We start from the raw sequence: 18435 nt of genomic DNA on the forward strand, positions 1-18435 counted from the left end.
TGAGTTCTGAATTCTCATTTATTTATTAAGTCAGAAACATTAATGTAGATGGTTCCTAGTAACACAAAAGCTTATTTAAAATGTGTGTCAGGATGCTGTAAAGAAAAAAAGCAGGAAAATGAAATATTTTGGAGATTGCATTTGGATTCATTTTGCAAAACCATTCAAACTCATTGAACAGAATATTGGAGCAGGGTCTTAAGATCTTAATATGGTAGAGAATCAAGGTTAAGTACATTCATATTTGATATTTTAGGGCTGAATTTTCCTACATTATGGCATCCAAAATCAGGCAGAATAGTGTTGTGAAAAGGGGTGAAATTAGATACCGAGGCCAAAAGCACAGGTTGGTGTTTGATCTCAATTTCCTTTCTTCACCCTGTGTTGATTGCCGCTGATTGATCCTTCCTCACCGGCCACATGCTAAGACAGGGTGGACAAGGCCTTGGTACCTGGCCCATATATGTCTGATGTGCTTCCAATCCCCGTCTCTCTTGAGGCCTCCAGGTAAATTGTAGTGGTAGATCTGAAATAACTATGAGAGTGGAGTGAAACAGCCAATTAGAGGCATTAGAGGCGTTCTTGTCCTCCAATAAGTTGCCTGGTGTTGGTCCTGGTCTCAGCTGAGGATCTAAACTTACTGAGCTCCTCCATTCTTTAGCTCCTGGCGCACTTTAATGTCACTCACGTCTCTACAGATAGTGCAGAACAATTGCACTGAAGTGCTGTAATTTGTCTTTGCGAATGAGAATCCCCTTTGGAACCTGCCATGACAAGATAAAGATTCTCCTACCAGGAAACAGGGCTACGGTCATAGTGGGGTCAAAGCAACAGTCAGAAGTCCTGGCCTGACCCTATCGGTGTGGCACCTCAAAAATCCAACCCTTAATCTGTTGTTCTTAGGATATTTAAAACTGTTTATTTTGATTTCATCAGTACTAATGATCTCTGTAACAAATAAAATATAATTCTACACTCCCATTTCCCATTAGTTATTAAGCATCGGATAGATATACCGTGACGGCCAGACTAACCTTTCTTTTCATGAAGATACCAGAAACTGAATGAATATATGTTAACCAGGGCTTTAGTTTATCATTCATTTCCATTAAAGTATCATGGATTGGACAAGAGTCTAAATTGTTTTGGGGAATCGAAATTGTATGTGTTATGCACTTACAATCTAAATTGATACAAATTTATGATGCATCTCTTCTGGTTCCTGATAACAAATCACATCCTTCAAATTAAGAGTACTTGAAAGTATATTTGTATAACACTGAGAAATCAGTAATACATCTTCATAACTCTTAAGAGTGATCTAAGTAAGGGTTTGAAATTGCTGAAAAGACTGAAAAGAAATCTGCATATTTACAGTGTATATCATACAAATTTCATTCATTCACAGCAATAAGGCTATGATGAAGAGATCACTCATACCTGTAACCCAAAAAGTCAACGTAGCGTCAAGAAATCAAGAAGAGGTTCTAAGGATGTGTTGCTTTTAGAATGGCAGTAATGATTGCTCCATAGATGACCACCTGAACACAAGACTTTCAGGACATAATTATGAAAATTCAACCTGCTCTTATGCAGGCCATTAACTCAACAACATCCATGCCCAGCACTTCCAAGCTGCATAGTGTGAGCATAGATATCAATGCATTGCTCTCCAAAGCAAAAATACTACAGGAATGCATCTGTCCTGGGTACATTGAGCGTGCAAGTGACATTATATTGGAAGGAATGCTTCAAGGACACTAGCTTTACTGAGACAAGTGGTCCTTGAGGGCTCCATCAGTGCAGTCCCAACCACAAAGCTCACAAACTACTGACACTGAGGTTAACATAGGTGTAAGATCATGCATGAAAATAACCTTAGACACACAGGTTAGTTGTAGTGATTTTCTTTCACAGTTGGGCCCAACACAGCCATTCTCCAGGATCACAGCCTCCACTGAACTTTATGGTCATCCTGGTATTGTAATTGCCCCATGTATATCCCTCGTAGTGTGTGTGAGCGCATGCAATTGATAGGCTATGTGGGGGGGGGGGGGGGGCAGTGGGGTGGTGTGGAAATCAATGTACAAGGTCAGATTCTCAAGAAGCAGCTTTTTATAAAGCAATAGTTTTATCCAGTTTTTCAATTTCTTATTCAAGCAACTATAACCAAGTTTCTTCACTTTTTAAAAATAATTATACAAAAAATAACACAAAGAGTAGAAAGGGAATGGTGTACAATATATGGATGAGCACCAAGACTGGGCCAAATCCCTACTCCCACCCCAAACTTGGACAACTCAGACTTGAACAAGGCAAATGGTGAAAGTAAGCACTGTCTCTCTGCCCAACTGAGAATATGCTGATATTCGAGGAACTGTTTCCCTGGGATTTACATATCCACATTAGGCTGCTCGGCAATAAATTTCTTGACAGGAAACTCAGACTGCTAATTACAAATACCAATGCATGAGGAAATTTTACAAAGTAAAACTGGTTCCACTTATAAACTTTAAATTTTCTGCTGTCAAATATCATGATAGAGGAAATATTCAGGCACAACAATAAACTCAAGTCAATCTGAAAAATACTAACCCCCCAAAAAATACAATAAGCTTGTGATTTTCAGAAAATATGTGATACTTTCTGGGAAATCCATCAGATTTTTAAGGGAGTAATTGTACATAGGAATATATCTACAATATACTTTGCTATTATTGGTCTCCCTCTACAGGTCAATGGCCAACTTACACTTGGAGAAAACATTGCTGATTTGGGAGGACTTAAACTTGCGTACTATGTGAGTGAACTTGTGGTATTTCTTGATACAAATGGATTTTTTGAAGTATGCAATAACTATAGTCAACAGCCATCTTACCTATATTCCAGGCTTATCAGAAATGGATTCGAGATCATGGTCCTGAACGTCCCCTTCCAGGCCTGAAATATACCCACAACCAACTTCTCTTCATTGCATTTGCTCAGGTGAAAAGACAAGGTTATTTCACCCAATGATCTGAACAGGTTTATTTGATTTTTGATGAAGGGTCTTTCATAAGCTCCCATTCCTGTTTTTTTGAATGCACAGGAGATACATATCCAATACAGAGCATTGTCCAGAAAGTGTTTATTTCTCAAAGAATGAATGTAATTTTATGTCTGAATTGCTTTTTGTATTATTGGTCAATGACATAAAGGTGTAATTGTTATTTTAGGAATAGGATAGGCACCACCAGAAAACTCAGAAGTTTACATGGAATATGAATTGATCCAGTACCTTCACTAGGCACTTTAGGAAAGCTGTAACCTACTATATTTAAAGACTACGCATGCTCATTCTTCACACAGTGGGTACAAGAGCATAGTGGTAATGTTACTGAAATATAATCCAAAGACCTGGACTAATGCTCCACAGACATGAGTTCAAATCCCACCATGGCAACTGGGGAATTTAAATTCAATTAATTAATATACCTGGAATTAAAAAGCTAATCTCAGTAATGATGATCATGAAACTACTGGGCTGTTTTCCTTGGAGAAGAGGAGATTTGATGGAGGTCTTCAAAAGCATGAGGGGCCTAGACAGATAGGGAGAAGGATCAAGGATCAGAAGACATCAATTTAAGGTGATTGACAAAAGAAGCAACATTATTATGTGGAAAAGCTTTTTTACACAGACAGTGATTAGGATCTGAACACACTGCCTGAGAGTGTGGTTGAGGCAGATTCAATTGAAGCTTCTAAAAAAGAATTGGTTAATTATCTGAAGGGAGACAATTGCAGGGCCACAAGGAAAAGGCAAGGGGACGGGACTAGGTGAGTAGCTTTTGGTAAGAGCCAAACACAGACACAACAAGCTGAATGGCCTCCTGTGCTGTAACCATCCTATGATTCTTCTAGGTCAAACATAGCAAGGAAACCTCCTGCTGATCACCACCTACCCCCTCCCTCAGGTAATGAATCAGTACTCCTCCATGTTGAACACCACTTGGAGGAAGACTGAGGGTATCAAAGGCACAGAATGATGCGGGGCTTCAATGTTCATCACCAAGGGTGGCTCTGTAGCACCACTACTGACCGAATCCTGAAGAACATAAGTTTTTTAACTTATACTTTCATGGGATGTGGGCATTGCTGAGTAGGCCAGCATTTATTGCCCTTCCCTACTTGTCCTTACATATCTCCCAGACTGTGCCTGAGGAAGCTGGTGAGAGAACCATCAAGAGGGAAAAACATACTTGACCTCGTCCTCACCAATCCACCTGCCGTTGGTGCATTTACCCGTGAAAGTATTGGTAGGAGTGACCAGCACACAGTCTTTGTGGAGATGAAATGCCATCTTCACACTGAGGAAACTCTCCATCATGTTGTGTGGCACTACTACAGTGCTAAATGGAAGGGCACAGCAGCAGAATTGTATTCCACAGAGCCCAGCATATCCCTTACTCTACCATTATCATCAAGTCAGTGAACCAACCTTGGTTCAATAAGGAATGTAGGAGAGCATACCAAGAGCAGCATCAGGCATACCCAAAAATGAGATGTTAACCTGGTGAAGCTCCAACTCAGAAGCACATACTTGCTAAATATCAGAAGCAGCATGCAATAGACAGAGCTCAGCAATCCCACAACCAACGGATCAGATCAAAGTTGCACACCTAGTTGCGAATGATGCAGGACAATTAAACACCTAGCTGGAAGTGAAAGCTCCATAAAAGTCCCCATCCTTGATGATGGGGGAGCCCAGCACATCAGTGCAAAAGACAAAGCTGAAGCATTTGCAGCCGTATTTAACCAGAAGTGCTGAGTGGATGATCCATCTTGGCCTGCTCCTGTGGCCCCCACTATCATAGATGTGAATATTCAGACTATTCAGTTCACTCCACATGATAGCAAGAAACATCTGAAGATAATGGATAGTGTAAAGGCTATGGACCCGGAAAACATCTTAGGTGTAGTACTGATGTTGTGTGCTCCAGAACAAAACATGCCCCTAGCCAAGCTGTGCCAGTACAGATACAACACTGGCATCTACCCAACAATGTGGAAAATTGCCCAGCGGGAACCTGTCCACAAGAAAAAGCAGGACAAATTCAATCTGGCCGATTACCACCCCATCAATCTACACTCAATCGTCAGCAAAGAGGTTGTTATCAACAATGCTATCAAGAAGCATTCATACAGCAGTAACCTGCTCACCAATGCTCAATTTGGCTTCTGCCAGGGCCATTCAAGGCCAGACCTCATTCCACCCTTGGAGCAAACAAGGTCAAATTTGCTGAATTCTAGAGGTGAGGTGAGGGTGCCTTGACGTCAAGACACTATTTTACCTAATATGGCATCAGGGAGCCCTAACAAAATTGAAGTCAAAGGGAATCAGGAGGAAATCTCTTTACTGGTTGGAGTTATACCTAGCACAAAGAAAGCACATCTGGTTCTAGTTGTTGGAGGCCAACCATCTCAGTCGCAGAACATTGCTGCAGAAGTTCCTCAGGGTAGTGTCCTAGGCCCAATCATCTTCAGCTGCTTCATCAGTGACCTACTGCTACATAAGGTCAGAGCTGGGGATGTTTGCTAATTGTTGTACAGTGCTCAGTACTATTTTTCAACTTCTCAGATACTGAAACAGTCTATGTTCGCATTCAGCAAGACCAGGACAACTTTCAGGCTTCGGCTGATCTGTGGCAAGTAACACTTGCACCACATAAGAAAGAAACTGACCATCGCCCCTTGACATTCACTGGCATTACCAACGCTGCATCCTCCATTATCAACATCCTGGGGGTTACCATTGACCAGAAACTGAACAGGACCGGCCATATAAATACTGTGGTCAGAGGCTGGGAATTCTGTGGTGAGTAACTTGCCTCCTGACTTCCCGAATTCTCTCCACTAGCTATAAGGCACAAGTTAGGAGTGTGATGAAATACTTTCCACTTGTCTGGATCAGTGCAGATCCAAAAGCAATCCAGATGCTCGACACCATCCAGGACAAATCAGCCCACTGGATTGGCACCCCGTTCAGCACCTTCAACGTTTACTCCCTCTATTGTGGCAGCAGTGTGTAGTATCTACAAGATGCACTGCAGCAACTTGACAAGTTTTCTTTTCCAAACCCACAATCTCTATGACCTAGAAGGTCAAGGGCAGCAGATGCATCAGAACACCATCACCTGCAAGTGCTTTCCCAAATTACACATTATTCTGACTTCAGGCTAGGAGCTTTTCTGCTGCACTGCTCTCACACAAACCTGGTCACCTGGTCAGGAGTCAATTAAATGTTGCCAGGCAGTTCCCCATTAGACTGGACTCTTCCTTGGCAGCATCCTGTCTTTCATGGCACACTCCGTTCCAGGACAGCGACATTTTATATATCCCTCAAACTGTTCCAGTAGACATGTCTTTCAAACTTCAGCCATTGTAATTTTAATCTACAGTCCAACAGAAATAAAAAGATATGTTCTTTACATGCCTCCACCCATAAAAGAGATGAAACACCTTTTCAACCATGTGTTTCATTACAATGTATGAGACATGGACAACAAAACATAAGAGTTACTTCCATTCATCCTTCCTCCCCCTTGTACAATCTTATAAAATCTTCAGCATTTCTTACCCCTTTAACATATTTCAGTATTTTACACCTGGGACAATGCATCCATGATCAAATTATCATTGCTGGCATTGAGAACAATCTTTGCATTGAAATAATAGACTCCATCTAAATAGCCTCTCATTTCAAGTTTTAAACTTTTCAATGAACTCCAATGGATCATGGTCAGTGTAGATTAGTGTTTCTTTGTTATTGTGTCGGACATAAATTTCAAAGTGTTGAGTAGCCAACAACAATGTTAAAGTTTATTTTTCTACTGTAGAGTCCTTCCTCTGATATAGATTTTGTTTCTTGGAAAAGTACCTCACCGGCTTCAGTATCCCTAATTTATCATCTTGTAATAAGACTGTACCTACCTCCAAGTCACTTGCATCAATTGTCACTTTAAAAGGTTTAGTAAAGTCAGGGCTGGCCAACACTGGTTCCTTTATTAAGATTACCTTCAGCTTTTCAAAGGCTGTTTAGCATTCTGCTGACCATAGCACTTAACAAATTGGTGAGAGGTATAGCTATTGTGCCGAAGTTTGGCACAAACTTCCGATAAAACCCACACATTCCCAAAAATTTCATGATTTCTCATTTAGTTTTAGGAATGGGAATTCTATTAAAGCATTAACTTTTGCTGTTCTTGGCAACACTTGCCCTTGTCCTACGATGTGACCTAGGTAAGTTACCCTCACTTTTGCAAACTCACTTTTGACCAGATTTATGACTAAGCCAGCCAACTGCGATTGATTAAACAGGTCCTCTAATTGCTTTACATGTTCTTTCCATATGTGACTATGTATTACAACATGGCCTAAATAAACCACACGTTTGCAATTCAGCTATGACTTGATTCATAAGTCTCTGGAAAGTAGCTAGAGTGTTTTTAAACCCAAATGGCATGACTTGACATTGGTACAATCCACTTGGTGTAACAAAGGTGAATATTTCTTTAACCCTTGATGTCAATGGCACTTGCCAATACCCCTTCAATAGATCAATTTTAGAAAGAAATGCGACTCTGCCAACCCTATCGATGCAATCTTCTAACCGAGGAGTTGGGTACGAATCTGTCCTCATTGCTGTTTTCACTTTCCTGTAGTCTATACAACATCTATTTGATCCATCTGGCTTAGAAACCAACACTACCGGTGAACTCCAGCTGCTTTGGCCAGGCTCAATCAATTAATTTTCCAGCATATATTGGATCTCTGCTTCTACCTGAGCTTGTTTCTCTGGGCTCAGCCAATAAGGATGTTGGGCAGAGTTTTCCCATCGGCAATTTGGGGGCGGGGCCCACTCGCCAATGGGAAAATGACCCGGGATGACATTGGGAGGAACCCCCAACATCATCCCAGTCCATTTAAATATTGAGGAAGGCGGGCGAACAGCGATATCAGGCCATTGACAGGATAATTAAGCTTGTTAAATGCCCTGCCCGTCCAACCTTAAGGTTGACAGGCAGGCCAGGAGCCCCAGCGGGATGAGGTTTCATGTCAGTTTTTAAAAACTCCAATAAAGTTTATGTACTTCTTATGAACATGTCCCATCTCATGTGAGGGAGACATGTTGATAATTTTAATATTTTTCTATTTTTGAAGATTTTTATACTGTCAGTAAACTCCCTGAGACAGCACTTAGTCTCAGGGAGATGTGCGCTCTTTCGCACTTTGACAAATGGGGAATCCCTCCAACCCCCCACACAGGAAGTGCATAGCGTTTCCTGTCGGGCTGGCCACTGGGTAGGCCTTAATTGGCCCGCCCACTCAAAATGGCAGTGGGCCCCGTTTTGGTGGCGGAGCTCGGCTGCCCGCTCACCGCCGAGCCGGTGGGGCCTGCCCACCCATTAAGGTAAAAATTCTGGCCGTTGTTTTATTGACACTGAGTCTCCTACATTATGCTTAGCTAACGTAGTACATCCAGGTGTATCCCTACAAATTCCCTTGTACTTCCTAAGTAACTTTATTAGATCTTCCAGTGGCCCTTCCTCTAAATATGAGAACACAATGTCTAACGGTCCGAATATTTTCATATTGGCTAGTCGACTTGTCAAAGGTTCGTTTTGTGCGCTGTCTACTTCTTCTACTTTACTCTTACTGTCTCTGTCATCCTCCATTTCTCCTACCACGTGGCATGTATAACACGTTTATAAAGCTGCACTACGTCTTTATGAAGTCTTGGCCAGTTTATCGATGCTTCAGTTTCAGTGTGAGCTGACTGTATTAACTTGTTTAACTCTGGATCTGCTTTCTGAGCCTCAATTAATGAAGACATGCCAAGCACTTCCTTTGAATTATCCTCATCCTTAAAGAAAGTTTTGGTTACTCTAACATCTGCTCATGGTATTACTTTGACCTCTGGTGATGGACTTTGTTTAGCCATTGCTCTGGTCACCACACACAATGGAAAAATACCAGGAACCTGTTCTTGTAACTGTTCCGTCTCTTTAGCCTCGATCGGATTTTCCGTAATTATGGGCAAACCTATAAACTTCACTCCTGCCAAATCATTCCCCAGGAGTAAATCAACTCCATGGGTAATTTCTTAACCACTCCTACAACCACCGATACAGACAACAAATCACACGGCAATTGCACTTTGTATTATGGAACCGGGATATAATCCACTTATCCCGTTTACCAATACTTTAGTGTTCGTTGAACTCTCTGGAGGGAAAACTAGGTCCTCCTCCAGCAAAAAAAGTTCGAGTAGCTCCTGTGTTCCTTAATATAGTTATGGGTTTAGCTGCATCATTTGATGAAAAAGGGGTTATCTTTCCTTTAGACAAAAATCCTTTATATTTCTCATCTACCTTATTCACTCACCTGCATTCACAGCAGTAGTTACCTACAGTCCCTTACTTGTAGTTAAAGCCACAATTTGATCTGTGGCATTTTCTTTTTGAGTTCCCTTTTCGGACTCACTCTTACAAACTCCAATAAGTCCCATGGGCTCTCCTCGCAAGTTCCAGCATTCTGAATGAATGTGTCCCACTTCATTACAATGGAAACACTTAGGCTTTTGAGTTTCACCTCCACCCTCAGTAACTTCCTTCCTGATCTGGAAAAGGGATCTCAAGATATTCCCAGCTATCCATTCTTTACCCTGGCTACTTGCCTTCCTTTCACTTTCCCATTGATGGAAAAAATGGTTTAGTTTTATGGGTCAGCTCATAATCGTCAGCCATTACTGCTGCCTGTCTAGAAGTTGTAACCCTTTGGTCTTCAACATGTGTTCTTATTACAGGAGGTAGGGAGTTTTTAAATTCTTCCAAGAGAATGGTCTCCCTGAGAACTTCATAGGTAGCTTCAACTCTCAATGTTCATATCCTCCGGTCAAAATTACTTTGCTTAACCCTTTCAAGTTCAATGTAAGTTTGCCCAGACTGTTTCCTTAAATTTCAAAACTTTTGTCTGCATGTTTCAGATACCAACTCATATGTACTCAAAATGGCCTTTTTCATCACATCATAATGCCTAGAAACCTCCTCTGACAGTGAAGCATAAATTTCCTGCACTCTACCTGTCAAATTGCTCAGCACAGGCAATGTACTGTTTTCCTTTGGCCAGTTCAGCTGTTTAGCTATCTTCTCAAATGAAATAAAGAATGCTTCAACATCCCTTTCCTCAAACTTTGGAAGAGCTTGTACAAATTTAAACATCTCCCCACTAGGTTCTGATCTGGAAATAAGTCCTGCCTCACCTACTGGTGTCTCTTTTTTAACTGTCAGCATTCTAAGCTGGAATTCTCCATCTCTCTCTTTTTCTCTTTCCTCCTTTTCTATCCTCGCCATTTTTAATTCCCTTTCCTGTTTTCTTTCTCTCTCCTGTGTTTCTGCCTGTTCCCTTTGAAATGCCCTTTCTCTTTCATTTTCTGCTGCTTCTAATTCCAATTTTTTTATTTCCAACTGAATTTGAGCCCATTCCAATGAATCACCCCTTGGACAACTCAATCTCTCAGATATTCCTTCCAGTTTTAAATACAGTGCTATCTCTTCAATTATCTCTGCTTTACCAGCTTTGGCAGGCAATCCTACTCTTAATTTACTTGCCAATTTGATTAACCTAGCTTTTGGGATCCCTTGAAAAATTGTCAGGAACATCTCTTCCACTTGCAGGAAAGCTTTAGCAGTTTCTAGTCCCATCTTATTTTTGATAGTACAAACCTGGTGTTTCCTTTTAACTTTTATTACTTACTAAATCTACACCCAAATCGTCTTTGTCTTTTGTTCCAAAATATCTCGGACAAGCCCCCAAAATTTGTCATGACTCACTGGGGATAGTGTGCTGCAATATCAAGCCCCATTGTTCCCTGAGCAGCAACAAATGTGAAACGTTTGATCAAACCATCTAATTGTTTAACTTAGTTTAACAGAATACAAGCACCAGGTTTGTAAAATTAATAAGTAAATAATTGTTTATTGAACAAATTGTCTTTAACCAGTAGCAAAAGAAAGAAATATGAACTGCTAATTCCTAACTGTATAACCTAAATTCTACCCCTTCTTAAATCCCTATACACACACATACAAGACACATAAGACACACAAAAACTTGGATTTTAAGGGCAGGATAAAACAGTTCAACAGTACCGATTCCAGAATACAGAGTTCAGTGGGTTGATTTTGATCAATATCTTCCAAATTCCTTTCAGTTCTTTGTTGATGACATGAGGTGGTCTTCCTAGCACTTTCAGTCTTTAGTTCATTGGTTGAGCACTTGCTTTCAATGTCTCTATGGTGATTTTCCCCTTTTCTTCTTGACAGGATTTTTCAGAGAGAGCAGGTTATAGAGATATGAGGAGAAAAAAACAGTGAGCTATTATTGGAGAATTATTAGAATCTTACACACATAGGAGAAATTGGTTTTAGGTCTTTTCTCTTTTCAGGCTGGGAGCTTTTCTGCTGCATTGTTCTCACACAAATCTGGTCACTTGGCTAGGAACCAATTAAAATGTTGTTGTCAGGCAGTTCATCCTCAGCACCATCCTGTCTTTCATGGCACACTCTGTTCCAGGACAGAGTACATAAATCCCTCACACTGTTCCAGTCAAACTGCAGCCATTGTAATTTTAATCCACATCCAATCAAAATAAAAAGATATGTTCTTTACAGTTCTCAAATTTTCCAAAGATTTCCACCAATGGCAGCTTCTTTTGCCTCATGTTTCAGCCTATTTTAGACTAATTGATAGAAATTGAAACAGCAGGCATTTAAAGCTTTAGAAGTGAATACCACCAACTCAACATTAATAGAGGACCTCCACCCCATTATGGACCTTAAGTATTTTTTTGAAATTTGAAATAAGCCTGAGTGCTGCTTCACTGAAAGTTTTTTTACTGAGGCTGTTGGGCCAAATCTCCTTTGAAGTTATCCTGGTTTCCTGATGTAACTCAAGCACATAGCATCAGAAATGTGGGTGTGGAGCCATTCCACTGGCTCCCCATGATCACCACCATTTCCAGAATTTTCTGCTGGAGGTGACAGTGGGCATTCAATACATCCAACCAAATATGGGCATCCATCCAATTGTGACAATCATATTGTTAGATCTAGCATCATTATGGAAAAGGACAAAGATCGAACAGGAGTAAAAGGTTTAAATTGGGGAAGACAAATTTTACAAAGCTGAGAGGTGAGCTGGCGAGACTGGACTGGACAGCTATTAGAAGGAAAAACTATGTTAAATCAGTGGGAGGCATTCAAAGGTGAGATTCTATGGGCACAGTGTAGACATGTCCCCACAAAGAAAAAGGGTGGTATTGCCAAATCTAGAGTCCTCTGGTTATTCAGAAATATACAGGCCAAGATAAAGGGGAAAAAGAAATCTTATGACAATGACAAAAGACTTAATACTGTAGAAAGTGTAGGGGAGTACAGAAAGTACAAGGGTGAAGTAAAAATAGAAATTTGGAAAGCAAAGAGAGGATATGAAAAAATATTGGCAGATAAAATCAAAGAAAATCCTAAGATGTTTTACCAGGACATTAAGAGGAAGAGAGTAATGAAGGAAAAGGTAGGGCCTATCAGAGATGTACATGACAACTCTGTCTTCATTAAGGAGAGGGATGATGCAGACATTCTAATTAAAGAGGAGAGTGAAATATTAGGTACAATAAAAATAGTAAGAGAGGAAGTAATGGAGGGACTGGCACACTTGAAGGTGGGTAAATAACCAGGGCCAGATGGATTGTATCCCAGGCTGTTGAAGGAAGCCGGGAGGAAATAGTAGAAGCTCTTGGGGATCAATTTCCAATCCTCACTAGATACAGGCGAGATCCCAGAGGATTGGAGGTCTGCGAATGATGTACCATTATTTTAAAAGGGTGTGAGGGATAGACCAGAAAATTATAGGTCAGTCAGTCTGACTTCAGTGGTGGGCAAATTAATGGAAATAATTCTGAGAGACAGGATAAACTCACTTAGAAAGGCACGGATTGAGCAGGGATGGTCAGCATGGTTTTGTTAGGGGAAGATCGTGTCTTACTAACTTAATAGAATTTTCTGAGTAAGTAACAAGGATAATTGGTGAGGGTAGTGCAATGGATGTTGTCTACATGGATTTCAATAAGCATTTGACAAGGCCCCACATGGCAGACCAGTCAGGAAAATGAAATCTCATAGGATACCAGGGAAGATGACAGGTTGGATCCAAAATTGGCTCAGTGACAGGAAACAAAAGGTATAGTCGATGGACATTTTCATGAATGGAAAATGGTTTCCAGTGGTGTTCCATGGGGCTCAGTGTTGGGGCCCTTGCTATTTGTTGTATATATTAATGAGTTAGACTTAAATGTGGGAGGCATGATTGGGAGCTACGAAGAGAGATTGGATAGGCTGGGGTTATTTTTCTTAGAACAGAGGAGGCTAAGGGGTGACCTAATTGAGGTGTACAAAATTATGAGGGGCCTAGTTGAGTAGACAGGAAAGACTTGTTTCCCCTAGCTGAGGGGTCAGTTACCAGGGGGCTTAGATTTAAGGTGATTGGTAGAAGGATTAGAGGGGACATGAGGAAAAACCTTTTCACCCAGATGGTGGTGGGCATCTGGAATTCATGGCATAAGTTGACGGTTAAGGCTGAAATGCTCAACTCATTTAAGAGTTACCTGGATCTGCATCTGAACCGCTGTAACCTGCAAGGCTACAGACCAGGTGCTGGAAAGTGGGACTAAAATGAGCGGCTAGCTTATTTTTTCTCTTTTTGGCTGGTGCAGACAGGATGGGCTGAATGGCCTCTTTTTGCACCATAACTTTTCTATGATTCAAACAAAATGTTAATGACAGGAAAATGAAATGCAACATATTTCCAATTATTACCACAAGGACAATTTGGACACTAGGGGCCAGATTGTTGAGGAGGAGGTGAAGGTCAAGTTGGGAAACTTCCCACCTAGCAAATCATCCCATTTAAAAAGCACCCCACCCCCAACACCATATTTTTGTTCCCGGGAAGCAGGTGCAGGATGGAGTTGGAAACAGGAATAGAGGTGGGAATCCCAGAATCGAGTCCTGCCAGGCATTTTTAAAGGGCTCCCTATTCGTCACAACTTGGCAAACACTTGGGCCTTGGAATTCAGATGTATTGCTGGCTTCTAACATAACCTCATGGCCCCTCCATGCTTCTTCATACTCCCATACTCTGTCCTATTCCCCATGCTCTATCCATGTTCCATCATATTCCCTATGCCACCTCCGTACCCCTTCATATTCTACATGCCCCTTGCTCCTTCATGTTCCCCATACCCCCATGTTTCCTCCATACTCCCATGTATGCTTCATAGCCATTCACCCAGTATCCACTGTGGGCAGACATCAACAGCCATTTTGAGATAAAAAAAAAGAAACTTCTCCCAATCTTAACAGAGCTTTTAAGCAAACATATTTGATTCTGTAAAAGATTTCTTTATAAGCCTACTCAAAATATTTAAATCCTCTCAAGTATCATCCATTCTAAAAACAAATAACCATCTATTTCACTAAACCCAGCAAAGACAGATAATCCTTTAATACCCTCTTAAAACTGTCAATCAAAGTGTGAACTCAGCCCCGTGCTGAGATAAGTAGTCTTGGAGCTTTTGAAACTCAGTCAAGCATTCACACAGCTATAATAACAAACCCTGGGAAATGTAAATAATAGAGGCAATTGAAACTGAGTAACCAGATGTTTGTTTTTCTAAACTATACCGTCAATCAAACCATCCAGAAGCAGGTAGGGGAATTTTTTTTCTCTAAGTGACTGCTGCTAACAACTTTTTCTTCATTTTAAAAGGACTCTAGGTGTTTAAATCACTTCAGATTATTACACTAGAGATTCCAAGCAGCATTTTCTTCAGTTTTAAGAGCACTTTTCCAATGAGAAAATAGACCCAATGGGAAAAATACTCCAAGGCATCTCAGCACTTACAGAATGCTGATCAATGTAATAGTCAACTTACCTTTGCAGGACAAAGCCCTATAATCAATCACTGTGGTAAAAGCACATCTAACTTACAATACAGCATCTAACTATTGAAACTGAAAGAACATTTTTATTTGTATTTAAAGCCTGTCAAGGAAAAAATTCTGAGAGCAGATGACTGTCTTTTTGTGGTTCCTCACTTGGGATTGGGCTCCCCCTGTAGTTCACATCTCCTCTGAGAGAACATAAGCCACATCTACTTACCGAAGTGGCCTGATACCACTAATATTGTGGGGGTGGTGTTTAAACTGCCCACCCCCACTCCCTCCCACCCAATGGAGTTGGCAAGGGTGGGAGTGCTGTGTGTGAGCTGACTGCCCACATCCTTATCCCTCTCCACTGGAAATGGGAATGGGGGCATGAATCCAGGAATTAAGTCCTGCCTGCCATTTTAAAAGGACTCCCAAATCATCCCAACTTGACAAAAATCTGGGTCTAGGAATTCAGATGCATTGGTGGCTTATAACATTCCTATAATGGGGGGGTAGGGATTGAGGGTGGGGGCACAAGATTTAACATCTAGGTAATCAACTAATGTAATGAGCTAACACTGTTCTTGAAGAGACAAGTTAGAAAATGGTCTACCAAATACTGGGTTAGTGTAGCCATTCAAAAATGAGTCTAAACAGTAAAACCACAAATGCAACAAAACATCCCCCTGTGTCCCATGTTAGATACCTTGCAGCAAATATTCTTCTTATGGTTCACAGTAAAAGATTATTCTGTACAGTCATAGGATAGAGTTTAGTCAAGTTCTGGGATTTAGACCTTGCGCCATTCCCTAGCCTTGAGGTTAGATGTGGGGCCTGAGTGATGTCAGAATGCCTACTCTGATCTAAATGTCCTTAGGAAGATCATGAGAATGTGACATATGCTGGAAAAAAATTGGTCAAAAGCAGTAACTTTTAGCCATTAAGAGTTATCCCATGGAGTTATTCCCTCAGCCAATTTTAAGAACAACTTTATAAACCCCAGTTGAGGGGAAATAATTCATCATATCTGAGAAGCAATTTTTTTTTAAAATTTAAACCTGCTCCCTTGAGTTCTCCATTTACCAAAGTACTATGACCTGCACAAATATCCGGAAGGCTCCCTTATGACCAGACAATCTGTTCCCTTGTCTCTGTTATTGCTATCACTACTAATGGCCGCTAGTGGGATGTGTGACAGCAGTTTGCCTCGCTCTCTAAATCTTCCATCTGGGAAGCACCTGGCTTCCCCTCCCAGAAGGAAAAGCCTGTAAAACTTGGGAAATGACTGGTACTGGTCCAAACTGGTCTTGTATACCTTAAAATGGAATTCCAGTTCAGACTAGTACCAGTCATTTCCAAGTTTTACTGTTTTTTCCTTCTGCTCTCTCCTCACCAACATCCCAGCTAAGATCAGGCTTCAAACTACATCCAATCATTCAGCCTGACCGCTGTCGATTTTTTACATGGGAGTCTCACATCTTTTGCACAAAATTTTTGCAGATGTACTTTTACCGTGGTGACATTAACTCTTTCGGTTCTTATTTTCTCTTAACACTGCATATCCACACCAAGAACTTGAAAGACAACCACGAATCCTGTGTGAGATCAAGCTGGCAATATCAGCATGACACAGTTGCAGCTTTTTCTTTTTTTTGCTCTGTTTGAAGTCTCTGGACAGGAAGAGTTGTCTCATCAGAACAATGAGAGGAACATAATGTGTGGCACAACCTGTGATCTAAAATAGAATTTTCTTTTTTTTAAATCATTCTGGCTTAGCATCTGTATAAATTAGATTGTCATGGGAGTATCTAAAGGAAATATAATCTGTATAAATAGAATTATTTGAAATAACACAGAAATCAAAAATATCACAGCATTCAGGCTGGTCGGGACAAAGGTAACTAGTAGCTAATACTTTTGATATAAAGTACAGTACTTGTTTTGTTGCCTCAAACTAAGTCTAACTTGATTGATCACTTGCACAGCAGCAACAGCACCCACCGTTGGGGGTGTTCCAACGCCACATGGACTGCAGCAGTTCAAGAAGATAACTCACCACCACCTTCTCAAGGGCAACTAGGGTGGGCAATAAATGCTGGCCCAGCCAGCGACACCCACATCCCATGAATGAATAAAAAAGAACAGGAGATCCACTTTACTTATGCCAGGTTGGAAAGTCCAAATAAAGAGTTCCAAAAGGCATTGTTCAGTTCAGGCTATTAGTAGAATCTGTGATTTCTTTGAAAGAAAAATCCAGATTATAGAATCATAGATGATACCGCACAGAAAGAGAGCATTCGGCTCATCATGCCTATGCAGTCCTTTGGTCCAACTATCTAACTAGTCTCATTCTCCAGCTTTTTCCCCTTGGCCCTGCAGTTATTTTTTTCTGTTCAAGTATATATCCAATTCCCTTTTGACTATTACTATTGAATCTACCCTACCACAATTTCAGACTATGCACTGTAGACCACAATTCATTGGCCTGAATCTTCCAGTCAGTGGCAATGCTGCGTTCATTGCTACTGCCTATGAGGGTTCTTCTGACCGGACACTGCTGCACATTTCTTCCAAGATCTTCCAATCCTGGCTGAAGAAGAAATGCACAGTGCAGCATCCCCTGGGTAACTCCTTTGGAGCGGAATAGATTCGGGGGAAGAGGAGACATGCGCCTTTTTACAGCACTAGATGCCGTATGATGGTAAGTTTAAAGGCCCAGTCTTTGAGTGCGAGCTAGTGAATGGATGGGTGAGTGGGTGAGTGGATGAATGAGTGAATGGGTGAGCTAAGTAGGTGGGTGAGTGGGTGAATGGGTAGGTGGTTGAATGGGTATGTGGATGAATGGGTAGGTGGATGATTGAGGCATTGTCATGTCAGGTCAGTGGGTAGTCAGGGCCAGTCGGGAGAACAGTCAGGTTGTGGGGGGTCGGGAGGGTAGTTGGGTCAGGTTGTGGGGGGGAGTAGTCGGGCCTGGTTGGGGGTCTGGTCAAGGGGTAATCAGTTCAGGAGGTCGTCGAGTCTGGTCAGGAGGGGGAGTGGTTGAGTCAGGTTTGGGGGTGATGGACAGGTGTTCGGGAGGAATACTTGGGTCAGGTCGGTGGAGGTGGGGAGGTTAGTCGGGTGGTTGGTAGTTGGATGGGCCAGAGGAATACTGGGTTTGGTTCGAGAGATGATCGGATCAGGTGTGATTGGGGGCATAGTTGGGATAGATTGCGGGTTTGTTGTGGAGTTACTCAGGTGTTAGACTAGGTTTTAACCTGTCTAACATTTCCTGGGTAACTAGCGAGATGGGTCTCTAGCTTAGAATCGGAGGCCTTCGCAAAGGGTGCCATGCAGCAGAAAATTGCCCATCAGAGGTTTAAACTTCCTAGGTAATTCCCAAGTCAATTTTTGCATCTGTACTTCTACG

General features: G+C 41.4%; 1 protein-coding gene across 1 annotated transcript in view; it reads left to right on the forward strand.

The window, feature by feature from the left end:
* Positions 1 to 18435, forward strand: part of LOC121272638 (endothelin-converting enzyme-like 1) — a 101627-nt gene that overhangs the window by 73723 nt on the left and 9469 nt on the right. The window contains exons 14-15 of the mRNA XM_041179330.1: positions 2735 to 2800; positions 2890 to 2985. Of these exons, the coding sequence (XP_041035264.1) occupies positions 2735 to 2800; positions 2890 to 2985 (162 nt within the window). The remainder of the gene's footprint in view (positions 1 to 2734; positions 2801 to 2889; positions 2986 to 18435) is intronic.

This window comes from Carcharodon carcharias, chromosome 2, assembly GCF_017639515.1.
Source record: "Carcharodon carcharias isolate sCarCar2 chromosome 2, sCarCar2.pri, whole genome shotgun sequence".
In the NCBI taxonomy this organism is placed as follows: domain Eukaryota; kingdom Metazoa; phylum Chordata; class Chondrichthyes; order Lamniformes; family Lamnidae; genus Carcharodon; species Carcharodon carcharias.